Source organism: Phycodurus eques, chromosome 8 (assembly GCF_024500275.1).
Source record: "Phycodurus eques isolate BA_2022a chromosome 8, UOR_Pequ_1.1, whole genome shotgun sequence".
NCBI lineage: Eukaryota > Metazoa > Chordata > Actinopteri > Syngnathiformes > Syngnathidae > Phycodurus > Phycodurus eques.
Genome location: NC_084532.1, coordinates 24,682,055 through 24,694,121, shown reverse-complemented (window position 1 = coordinate 24,694,121; position 12,067 = coordinate 24,682,055). Strand labels below are relative to the sequence as shown.

The 12,067-nt window shown below is 40.9% G+C and overlaps 1 protein-coding gene across 2 annotated transcripts in view; it reads right to left on the bottom strand.

Moving 5' to 3' along the window:
• Positions 1 to 6,178: 6,178 nt before the first annotated feature.
• Positions 6,179 to 12,067, bottom strand: part of plpp3 (phospholipid phosphatase 3) — a 38,821-nt gene continuing 32,932 nt past the window's right edge. For both annotated transcript variants that reach the window (XM_061684825.1, XM_061684826.1), the window contains exon 7: positions 6,179 to 8,027. In XM_061684825.1, coding sequence (XP_061540809.1) covers positions 7,899 to 8,027 — 129 coding nt within the window. In that variant the 3' untranslated portion in view covers positions 6,179 to 7,898. The remainder of the gene's footprint in view (positions 8,028 to 12,067) is intronic.

Genomic DNA, 12,067 nt, shown 5'->3' with positions numbered 1-12,067 from the left:
ACAAATACAGTCATACAGCCACAAACGAATGAGAGTGGTGGTGAGGATAAAGAATAGATCCCTGTGAGTATTGTGATATTGTATGTTCAAATATCTCTTGCTTAAAAGGTTATAACACCGCGACTATCGACGCTAACCATTAGCCGGTCAAGAATAAAACTTTTTAAATGAATATATCCAATATTTGTATTGAGCACTGATGGTCATTTATCAACCAAAGAGCAGTGAATGCTAATGTCACATTTTGTCATTCCTTCCAGCTCAGGAATGAAGCTCGAAAAACACCTCCAGTGCAATCAAAGACATCCGTGACATTGTCCCCGAGAGAGAGCTCGTAAATAAACACTGACAGTTATTGTGTGGAGGAAACTCTATCTCGGCGCTCCACGGGCCTCACGGAGACAACAAACAAACATCTGCTCCGCATTTGTCTGCGACGGTCAGTGACAACACACGGGACACTTCATTAGGTACACCTGCACGCCAGTTGGTGTCGAATCCGTGCAGGACACAATGAAGCCAGATGATCAAGCATATGGAGCGAAATGCGTTGGCTAGTGTAAGAATGATCAGTGTCTGTCAAATTCTGGGGCTGTTTTGCAACAGTCAGCGTGCATATCAGCAGGAGCTATCAAGTAACCTTCTAACGGCCTAAGGCCCCCCCCACAACCCCTTTATATGAAGTACGTTTGGAGCTGATGAGGCTGATGGTCTCTACAGGCGATTCATCAGAAGACGACAGTTTAGCTAGGTCACAACGGACTAAGCACATAAACAAGCTGTACCAGGTTGAAGCTGATGACAGGCGAGCTCTGCAAAAAGCAGTTTTCATGACTAATAATCTTGGCCCACAAAAAGCCAAACTTCATCACACGCCAGTCTCACTGATAGCACACTTGAATGATGCTCACCAAGAGCAATAATTCTATTTTGCGCTCATGTTTCAAGCCTCCGTTGTGCGCAGTCCACCAGATTCCTGCTCGCCATCGTCACAGCGCGAAGAGAAGAACTGGTGCTGGCGAACGATGGGAGCAGCTGGTTAACGCGATGTGCGATCGATGAGTGTTCGTCTCGCACGCACGCACGTGCGCGCAAGGCCGGGAATTCAGCTGCACGTGGATGGAAGCCAGAGAGACTCAGCTAATAGTCATTCCATGACTGTGCATTGACAAGAAGAACAATGACACTTCGGAATTATGTATTTATTTGATTTGATTTAATTTATTTATTTGTTTTTTTATTTTCTCCAGGTCTCTCCCTACCATTTGCATAGTGCAATGTAATTTCACAATGACAACTAGACCGCAGTAAACATACTCTTACAAAAAAATAATAAAACACAACGAAACAAAAGAAATAAGAAGCAAATGAAAAATAAGACAACAATGAACATTATTAAAAGATAATCGGATTTAGACTACAAAAAACAAATAACACAAAAATAACAGAATTGACTAAATAAAAAATAAAATAAAATAATCAGTGATCACTTAATAAAAATTCAAAATACTGATATAACTGAAATTGATATTTTTTGTTCCAATAAAAAAAAAAATAATAATAATAATTTAAAAAAATAATAATAATAATCAAAAACAAAAAATAACGTTGCTTTTTTAGTTTTTCCTTATTATTATTAATAATAATTAAATACAAATACAAAACCAAATGATTAATAAGTTATAATTTTGAGATGAAATAGATACTCAATAACCAATCAATAAAAAAATAAACAATTTGTAAAATTAAAAATTAACAAATATATAAAAAATGAAATTATAACAATGATGGTGGATGTCTTTATACTAAAAAAAACAAATATCAAATATACATGATAACAATACACATAAATATATTTAGTTTTTCATTTTATTTTTAAAATAAGATAAGCCATAAGTAGCAATAGCCAAAATATACATTTCATTTTATTGTAATTGATTTTTTTAATTATGTTTTAATATATTTTATTTTAATTTTAAAAAAGGATTATTTGTCACAATATGAAAAAGAAACCGAAACCAAAATATGGAATTATAATACAATACAATAAAAACATCATCATTTCAACTAAAAATAAATAGTAGAATAACATTCTACTAAACATAAAACAAATGAATAACAGAAGTTTAAACTCGTAACCGTTTTATATTACAACGTCATCAAGACTGTGCGGTCATTTTCGATGCGTGTGTCCCACACTCATACAGGGGAGCCCACTAAAGGAAGCGATCCATGGCAAGAACAGCATTAGCATAACTGTGAAGGCCTTATTTCAAGGTCAGATTGTTACATAATGTGCCTTTAAAGACCACGTGTACGTAGTTCGTCTGCTTCCACTTAAACCGTCTCGACGTCTCCGCCACAGCATAGGTGATAGTTTTCAAGTCCTCGGGGCTGTTGGAAGTTTGCAAACGGAATCCCTGGAATCGGGTTCCAAAGGGACTCGAATAAAACCAAATTCCTGCGCCGTTCCATGTGGGCCAATGGGGCGGACTGACAGGAGGAGGCGGGAGATGTCTTTTCCAGGCACCAGTGAAGAGAGGATCAGGGCATTCAAAGTTTTGCAAAACGGGCCTCCTCGCTGACGTTTTCTCGGGCCCTCGAGACCAATCGGTCTACATGTGTTTTGTGGACTCGGAGAATGCGTTTCCAGTGGACTCCGTTGAGGCTGGCCTTTGTTACCGATTCTGTTCATTCCTTTTATGGGCAGACTTTCTAGGCGCGCCGGGTTTGATGGTGCGGAATCAACTCAATCGCCTTGGGATTCCCCCTGAAGAGCTAGACCGAGTGGCTGGGGAGAGGGAAGTCTGGGCTTCCCTGCTTAAGCTATATAAATAAGATCAAGTGCAAATCGGTCACAAGATGACCGATGAGCATTGAAACAGTCAAACGATTTATGCTATAGATGAAAATCAAATCAAATAAATGAAATTCAATCACAAGATGGGCGATCAGCACTGCAACAGTCAAGTTGTTATTGGTCTGTTACATCATAGTGTAGGCAGCATAATCAAATTAAAATTCAATTGAAGATACTCAATAGACTGACGGGGTCTATTTCCCCCTCAAACGGGAACGCAGGAATTAGGTTAATCCATCCTTCCTGTGTGCCACAATTAACATGAGCCTCTCGTCTGAGCACATTTGACGTCCCTGCTGCAATGGGCTTTGATTCATTTTTACATAAAAAACGAGCCAAAAGATCCTCCTGTGCCAGACAAAGACACGGCGTTCTCATGTCGGATCATCGCCATAAAAACATCGCATTAATCCCGGATATTAATCCTGCCGCTCCCGCCTACACACACAAGATTACTGACTGACTTCATTTCGGTGAGAGCATCCAGCACCCCGTTGTGTCCTCATTTTCATGCAAAATCCACTTAGAAATAGGTTAATACTTGACAAAAATCCTCATTTTCTTTCACTTTTAAAGCATTTAAATACTGTTTTGATGACACTCCCACCATTAGTGCACATGTTGGCCTGTTCAATGGGTTTTATTGTGTTCCCACATACAGCCTGCTGGGAATCTGCTCCCATTGCGCCAAAGGAAGTGTCCGTGGTCCCCCGGGGTCCTCAGAGCCGTCTTCCCCGGCTTCCCCAGGCCCAGTTAGCTGCATCTCTCTGGGTTGAGCTGCAGGGGAAAAGGCCTTCACAGTCACGTACTGTATACACAGTAGCATGCTTGTTGAAATGTGCTGCTTTTTATATCAAGTGGGCCATTTAACTCTTCCAGAGAACTCGTACATGGTAACATTTTGCTGTAATGCCCCTCGCCAGTTCCAGATACATACATTGTGAGTTTATATTTCATACAGAGTAGTGGTTCCACTGAACAACTTGACTTTTGGCATAATTTCCTCAGTGTCTATTTGATTTCTGGTCAAAAAGAGCCTTTCTATCACTGGGCTTTGGCTCACAACATTCCCCCCCCCCCCCCCCCCCCCGCAAATTTGGCAGAGCAACAAGTTTGAAATTTTTGGATAATGTATCCCAACTTTATTTGTTGGTTTAATACAGCAATTTTAGAGAAACATTTTTTTTTTTTAATTACTCATCATGCTCATGATCATCTTGATGATCATGATCATCATGATCGTGATCATCAAAAATATGTATTGTATTTACAATAATACTACTTTTATATTATCCATCCATCCATTTTCTGAGCCGCTTCTCCTCACTAGGGTCGCAGGCGTGCTGGAGCCTATCCCAGCTGTCATCGGGCAGGAGGCCGGGTACACCCTGAACTGGTTGCCAGCAAATCGCAGGACACATACAAACAACCAACCATTCGCACTCACATTCACACCTACGGGCAATTTAGAGACTCCAATTCATGCATGTTTTTGGGATGTGGGAGGAAACCGGAGTGCCCGGCGAAAACCCACGCAGGCACGGGGAGAACATGCAAACTCCACGCAGGCGGGGCCGGGGATTGAACCCTGGTCCTCAGAACTGTGAGGCTGACGCTCTAACCAGTTGGCCACCGTGCCCCCACTTTTATATTAATCATAATACATTTATCAATAATATATTTATTATTAATATATATTTATTCAGCAGACATCATCATCATGAGTGTATTATTTATGACTCTATTTACAATAATATGACTATTATATTTATCATAATTAATAATATGCCTATTATATTTATTGTAATACATACATCATACAAATATATCTCTTATTATTATTATTATGTATTATTATCATTATTCACTAATATAAATAGAAATATCATTGTTACTATTTATAAATGTAATTTTATTATTTTTTGTACAAAATAACTCATGATAATAACACATATTATATAATATTAATAATAATTATTATTATATTAATTATTATTATTATTATTAGTCCTACAATCCAATTGTCCATTAACTTTTTTTATAAAAATAAAATGTACATTATTTGCATACAATCTTCATATGCGTTGCATAGTCTATATTCTAATACATATAATTTGTGTAAAATATGGTTTAAAAAATAAAATACAATCATTAAAAATATATATAAAAAAATGTAAAGGAGGAAATTCACATGAATGCAATGCAAATGCTAAATACCATTGGAAATAGATGCAAACAGACCCACAAAGAAACACAAACATATGCAAACGCACACACACACACACACACACACACACACACACACACACAGCACGCCGAGAGTGCGGAGAGGTCCTATAAAACGATTGGGTCCTGAGCTGGTTTAGCTCGGTGCCAGCTCGGCTCCTGCCAAAAAACACGACCACAACACGGGCCTCTCTCTGGCTCGGCTCGGGGCCTGCGCTATCCCAGCCACGCGTGGCCCGCCAGCTGTTCAGCTCGCAGCGCGTCAAACTCAACAGTGGAGGAAATATGCAAACGTCCGCTATCAGTGCACTTACCGTACATGATGAATTGTAGTCCATAAGTTTTTCTTTGCGCTGCGGTGGACAAAATGACACTGCTGGTTTTGGTCACAATCACAAACCGTGAAGTGGTTTTCTTTGCTTTCCCACCCCCGCCCCCCCATCGATTTACTTCTTCTTCCTCTTCAATGTTTTGAACCTTTTTGGTGCTGTTTTCCCTGGCCACTATGTTAACTTGGCGGGCCAAATACAAGACAGAAAACAAATTCAAGTGCTTACGCTTACATTTTTTTTTTTTTAAATTGGGGGAGCCGAGTTGGCTGTTATTGGACACTTGAACGCTGTGTCCTTCTGAAAGTTGGAGACTCGGCTTTACAAGACCAAATATTCAACTCCAATATTTTTGGGGCGATGTGACGTTTTATGCAGTGTGGACTCTGCATCTTTTTGCACAATTGTTTTTTGTCAATGTCTTTATGTCCCCAAAGTGTTCTGTAAATTGACTGTTTGTTGTACTAGAGCGGCTCCAACTACCGGAGACAAATTCCTTGTGTGTTTTGGACATACTTGGCAAATAAAGATGATTCTGATTCTGATTCTGATTCTGATCCAACCCTACGAAACTAACCTCAATCTAACCTCTAACCACTAACCCTACCCAAACCAACACTAACTTGTGGATCATTTTAAAGAGTCTAACAATAATAATAACTATACTTTTTCAGATTAAAACCTCAATGGACAAATGTGTTTGAATAGGTTCAATAATTCAATCTTTAGTTCACAATAGCAATTAAGACAAATCCGCCACGTGTGTGTTCATAATGAGCTTTTTATTTCAAAGCACATGTAGTAGCGCAAGGTACATTTTGCAGAAAAACAACAACAACAACATTGCCACTATTTCTTTTGTACAAAAGAGACAATACAAAAATACTAATATGGGTTTGAATAGAAACTGCGGGTGTATTGACTGAGTGCATATTACAAAACGTTACTATGACAATCTACAATAGGTTGACTTGATACAAAAAAAAACAAAAAAAAAACGTCTGTCCGCTCTTGCTTTTCAAGCAGCATTTTACAAAGAACACAGGTCTGTAATTATAGTGGATATATCTAAAACATGTACACAGTTACTTTTAGTGATCTATACATTATTTATATATTTTTATAGATATGAAAAAGAAGAAGAGAAAACAGCTTGGAGAGGCGATCGGACGGACTGTAACGGTGATGAAGATGTGCAACCGTGTGTGTGTGAGGATTGTAAAGGGAGACAGTTAAACATAGGACATCCACAGTTTTTTTTTTAGAACCACGACACACGCATGCACACACACACACACACACACACACACACACAAACACACAAACACATACACACACGCATACATTGCCAATGATTGACTGGGGTGTGTCTGAGCCCCTCCCGGCCAGCAGAAAGAGCCCCAACCATCCCACACGTGATGTGCCAAATTGGCTGTCAATCATCCTGACCCCGCCCCCTTTGAATTCTTCCTGCTTTGGAAGCCAATCAGAACGCCCCACTCCCCCTCCCCCAGCAATAGAGGGAGTTCGCAAGGCACATCCACAAATGTTAGGGATATTCAGCTTGGGTGGGAATTCAGGAGGAACCTCAAATGCACGATAACCTTGACAGGTTAATTTAATTTGACCTTCTTGAACTTTTGAACGTCCAACTCTTTTGTTTTCTTAAAAAAAAAAAATGGATCAAACACCTCAATTTTTCCGTTCGGTTCCTTGTTAGAGAACAAGAGGTTGTACAAGAGGTTATTCAAAAGTTTAGCGAAGGTCAAATAAAGGATGTAGTGCCTATTCGGTTCATCCCGAAATGTCACTAGAGCTGAAAGTTTTTGTGGTAGTGTGCAGTAGGTGCCGGGGAGGGGGCCACCCACCCGCATAAAACCCACCCACCCGCCCCGATTTGACCTAAATCTAAAGTAAATGCAACATCCCGGGCTTTAGGCCGCACTGAGCGCGCTCAGTAGAAAGCCCGACGAGCGAGGCCGCCGTGACATCGTCGGGTTTCCGCTTTGACGCGCCAGGCAGCGAGTGGTGATGAACTTTTACAAAAAACAAGAAAAAGAAAAGAAAAACAGTGCTTTAAATTACATTTTTTCATCCTTCCTGTCGCTGAGGAAGTTGTTGCTGCTGCCGCTCCAAGGCCACAGACACTTCAGAGAGTAAACATCGCTAGAATTCCTTCTCTCCCTTCTGCAGGAAGTTTGTTTTTGTCTCTTCATTTTCGTTATGTTGTTGTTTTATCACCTCTTTCAAGCTCCGCCTGTCATTTTTCAAATTGTTTTTCTCCGATCTGGTAGTAAAAACCCCCAACCCCACCCCCGCACCCGCCACCCCCATCCAGGATGGGGCTCCTCGCAGATTGCGTGGGGTCGGAGGTGGGGTTCTTGAGTTTGCCCTTTAGCTACATTCTACTGTCCGATGAGGGGGTGGTTGAGCGGCGACGTTGGTCGCGGGAGGACGAGGAAGAGGAGGCGCGGTGGTCTTCCTCACACCATGTTGTGGTGGTTGTTCCTCTCGATGATGTCGGACGAGGGCAGCAGCTCCTTCTTGATGGGCGAAGGAGGAGGCGTGGCCGGCTTCAGCCCGTGCTTGAACAGGTCCGACACGTAGTACACCTGGCGGCACGAGATGAAACGCCACAATGAGAATTTGTTGCATTTTGGAAAAAAAGAACATCAACATTCTATGCTTGACTCTTTTAACTAAAGTTCAACTCATTTAGTCACTGCCAGCTGTTTTCAAAGCAGAGTTCCCCACATCGCCGCGATTTCACAATATTTTCACAGATTTTTTTAAGACCCACTGAATATTGTGTTCTGTGACAATATAAGCAGCGGACCTACCAAGAGAGAAAAGAAAGCGTATACTCTCTTCTTTCCTCAGAAAAAAAGGTTGTTTCTAGCTTGTTCTGTACTTTAGTAATCAGCAGTAAAACATGGGTTAATTTCACCCAAAACACCGGTTTAAGACCATTATTCTTTACTTTTGTGACACCCCGAAATCCACCTGACAAATATAAATGTGCCCAGTAGTGAATGAGTTCTTGTTTTTCTCAGTTTTGTAAGAAAAGTGTTATACATTCATGTAAAGTGTCTGAAATTTAACCCAAACACCTAACTTTAACCTCAACACTAACCAAAAACCCGAACCCTACCATAACACTAATCCCAAACCCTAAACCTGTCCTTTAACACGATTTTAACTTTCTTTTAATTGGACTTGAATGCTCTTTCTCCTAAATGTTCTTAATTTTTAGCATTGTTTCAACATTAATGTAAAGTCCTTGAAAATTCATTTGCAACAAATTGACATCGGCTATACTAGAATAGTATTTTCTGTACGTATGTTTTTAATGATTTAACTAAACCACTTTGAAATCCAATTTGGTATGAAATGTGCAATACAAATAGAGATAGGACTGCGGCTTTGTCACTCGGCGCAAATGCAAACATTAGGGGAGGCAAAAGTTGAATAAAAAGTGTTTTCATCTGCAGGGCAGTTTCTGAAAAGCTTCAAGGTAAAAGCGGCATGACCTCACATATTGCTTAAAACTTTCACGTGGAGCGCGAGCAGGTGACTAATCCGCCAGTCGGAAGTGACTTGCGCGCGGCTCACCCAAACATGAAATGGATATTCTGGCTAATCCCAAATTACACCGACCACACTGGCCACAACCGGTCGTATGACGGAAGGGGAAAGAATGGCACAGGCGAAATCTCTTCCTGCGATCGGGGTGACATCATACAGGAAATGAGGCATAGTAGAGCAGGAAGTGAGGAAAGTCATATCGAGAAAAAACACAAAACTGAACTTTTTTCGTCACTGCCCTCATAATAAAATTCCCCTCCAACTACAGCGTGACATTCACTGACCGTGTAATGACCTTCACGGGTGACCTTCGCCAGGGCGATGACGTCACACGTAAAAAGCACACAGCTGCCTTTATGCGGTTAAAAGTCATCTTTGTGTGTGCTGGTGAGTTTGTGCGGCATCAATGTAATGTATGTGACATAGGAGCTAAGTTTAGCCTGGGTTCTTAGTGGAGTTTATGGTGACTGCGTGCATTTTTGTGAAATTAAATCATCTTTAATAATTTTTTAGCATTTCTATTTTATGCTAATGTTATAAAATGACAGATATATGAAACATAGTAAATTATTGGGGATCATAGTTTGTGGTATAGTTATTGTTTAAACTATCAATACAGGCAGTTACATATTTAGCTATTCGTGGCAGGACTCAGACTCTATTACTGTAATTGAGGGGGTGGGGTGGGGTGGGGGTGGGTGGGGGGGGGGGTGGGGTGGGTCTGTCACTCTCATGGGAAGCCATCGAGACGCTTTTCCCATCGGAGGCAGCTGTGTGTCCGAAACCTACGAACTTTCACCCCCTGAGCCTGTCACAGTAATGAACTTATCGCCGCTTCCTGTGCGCACGAACGCGGCTCCTCACACAGAGCGTATTGTATGAATGTGCGTGCGCGTCCGTGTGTACTCCCGCCTCAAGTCGTGCGTATTTGTGCCTGACCATAATTGAAATGTCAGAGCTGTCACATAAAGACGCCGCGTCACACGGGAAGTGAATGTGCAGCAACTGTAAGTCATTAGCTTTGTTTGGAATAGTGGCTGCAACTGGCGATAATATAGTATATATATATATATATTATCTAATTATTATTTTTGTTATGATTATATACATATTGTCTAATTATCAAACTTGCCAAAAGAACCACATACAATACAGGTTTGGTAATTCCCCAGGAAATTATGTCGTGTACACACATACCAATAATCAGGAATTTGAACATTCATTGTGTGGGGTGTGTTAAGAGTGATTTTGTTTTTTTTCCCTCCTCGATCTGCTCGTAAGACTGTCGGGTCAACAATCGTAAACCGGGGTCCAAACATCGATAATCAGGCCAAATGTGAGCATTTTCTCCTCTCTTCCGGTCAAAGTCAGCAACGGCCCCATGGTCGGATGTCTCTAAAAGATTACTCTGGATGATTATCCTCTATTGTGAAGTGTATAAAAATGATTTTTCCTTACAGATCTGCTGGGAAAATGGCCGGCAATTGTAAAGCGGAAAACAAACACACCGATAATCAAGCCAAATGTAAACATTTTTCACCCCTTGTAACCAAAGTCAGCAAAGCCCCGATTGTCGGGTGTTGCTACAAATATTATCCAAAGCGATTATCCTGTGGTGTGGGGTGTGTTAATGACAATGTTGATGTTAATGATTTATTTTTCCCCTCCACGATCTGCTCGTAAAACTGTCAGGTCAGCAATCGTAAAGCAAACATACAGATAATCGGGGCAGTTTTGTGAGCATTTTCTCCGCCCTTCCGATCAAAGTCACCAATAGCCCCATTGTCGGATGTTTCTAAAAGATTATCCAGAGTGATTATCCTGTGGTGTGAGGTGTGTTATGAGTGACTTTTCCTCCTCGATCTGCTCGGATAACGCTCAGGTTAACAATCGTAAAGCATGGTACACACATACCGATAATCAGGCCATATCTGAAAATGTTTCCTCCCTTCCCATCAAAGTCTTGTTGGCTGTCTCTAAAAGATTATCCAGAGCATTTATCTTGTGGTGTGGCGTGTGTTATGTAAACTGTAAGCGCGAATAGTGTGACGTGTCACGGTGCATGTTGTATATCTTGAAATGCAAGCGCCCCCACCTGCTCCTTCCCCCCCTTCCCGCTTTGCAATCGCTTACCCGACGTCTGGACCTCGGCGACAATGAACGCAGAAAAAACAAAACAAAAATGACGCCACTTTCTCTGCGACAGCTGCTTCCTGCTGGATGTGCTCCCCTCGACCTCGCTTGAGCCGCGCCTTGAAAAGTGCCGCCGTCTGATAGGAAGTGCCAGGTAAGATCCGCGGAGCGTTTCCTGTTTTGGGTTTCGCCACCATTCTCTAAAGTATGGGTCGGCAAAGTATGACCCGGCGGCCATATACGGTCCGTGTATACATTCATAAATTTGAATTAGTTTGATCAAACAATTGGTTAATTATTATCATATTACTATTGAATTAATTACAAGTATATTTTACCACATAACCTGGCCCATCTATCCGTTTTAAAAATCGAACGTGGCCCTTGAGGACGACGACAAAAAGACTCAAGACATCCTCCGTCATCAAATGAAGAGCCGGACAGAGTGCACTTGAACGCATCGCGACAAGCAGCGTGAATGTGTTGACAATGGCCCCTCCGTTTGTGTGTTTTTTAATTTACTGCCGCTTGATGGAGGGGTTAAAGAGGGAACTGCTGCCGCAGGCAGCAATAAAGTTAATTTCGCCCTCATTTAATCTGGGTGGTTTCGGTTTAGGAAGATACTTTTCCCACAAATGCACTATAGACCTTAGTTTTTTTTAGACACTTATTCACATATACATCTTATTTAATTTGAATGCTTTACTATTAAGTGGTTTAACTTCTTTTTACTCTTGTTCAGAATACAAAAAAATAATTTAAATGAGACATACTATGCATTTTTTTTTTTTTTTCACAATTTGAAAATGTTCGCAGGTGTGTTGTCTATAATATACTTTGGTCAAAATACCCATAGGATTAAGAATTAAAGAACACTTTTCACTCAAATTACGGTGAAATTAACCCGTTTTAATGGGGCGGTGCTATCTCATGC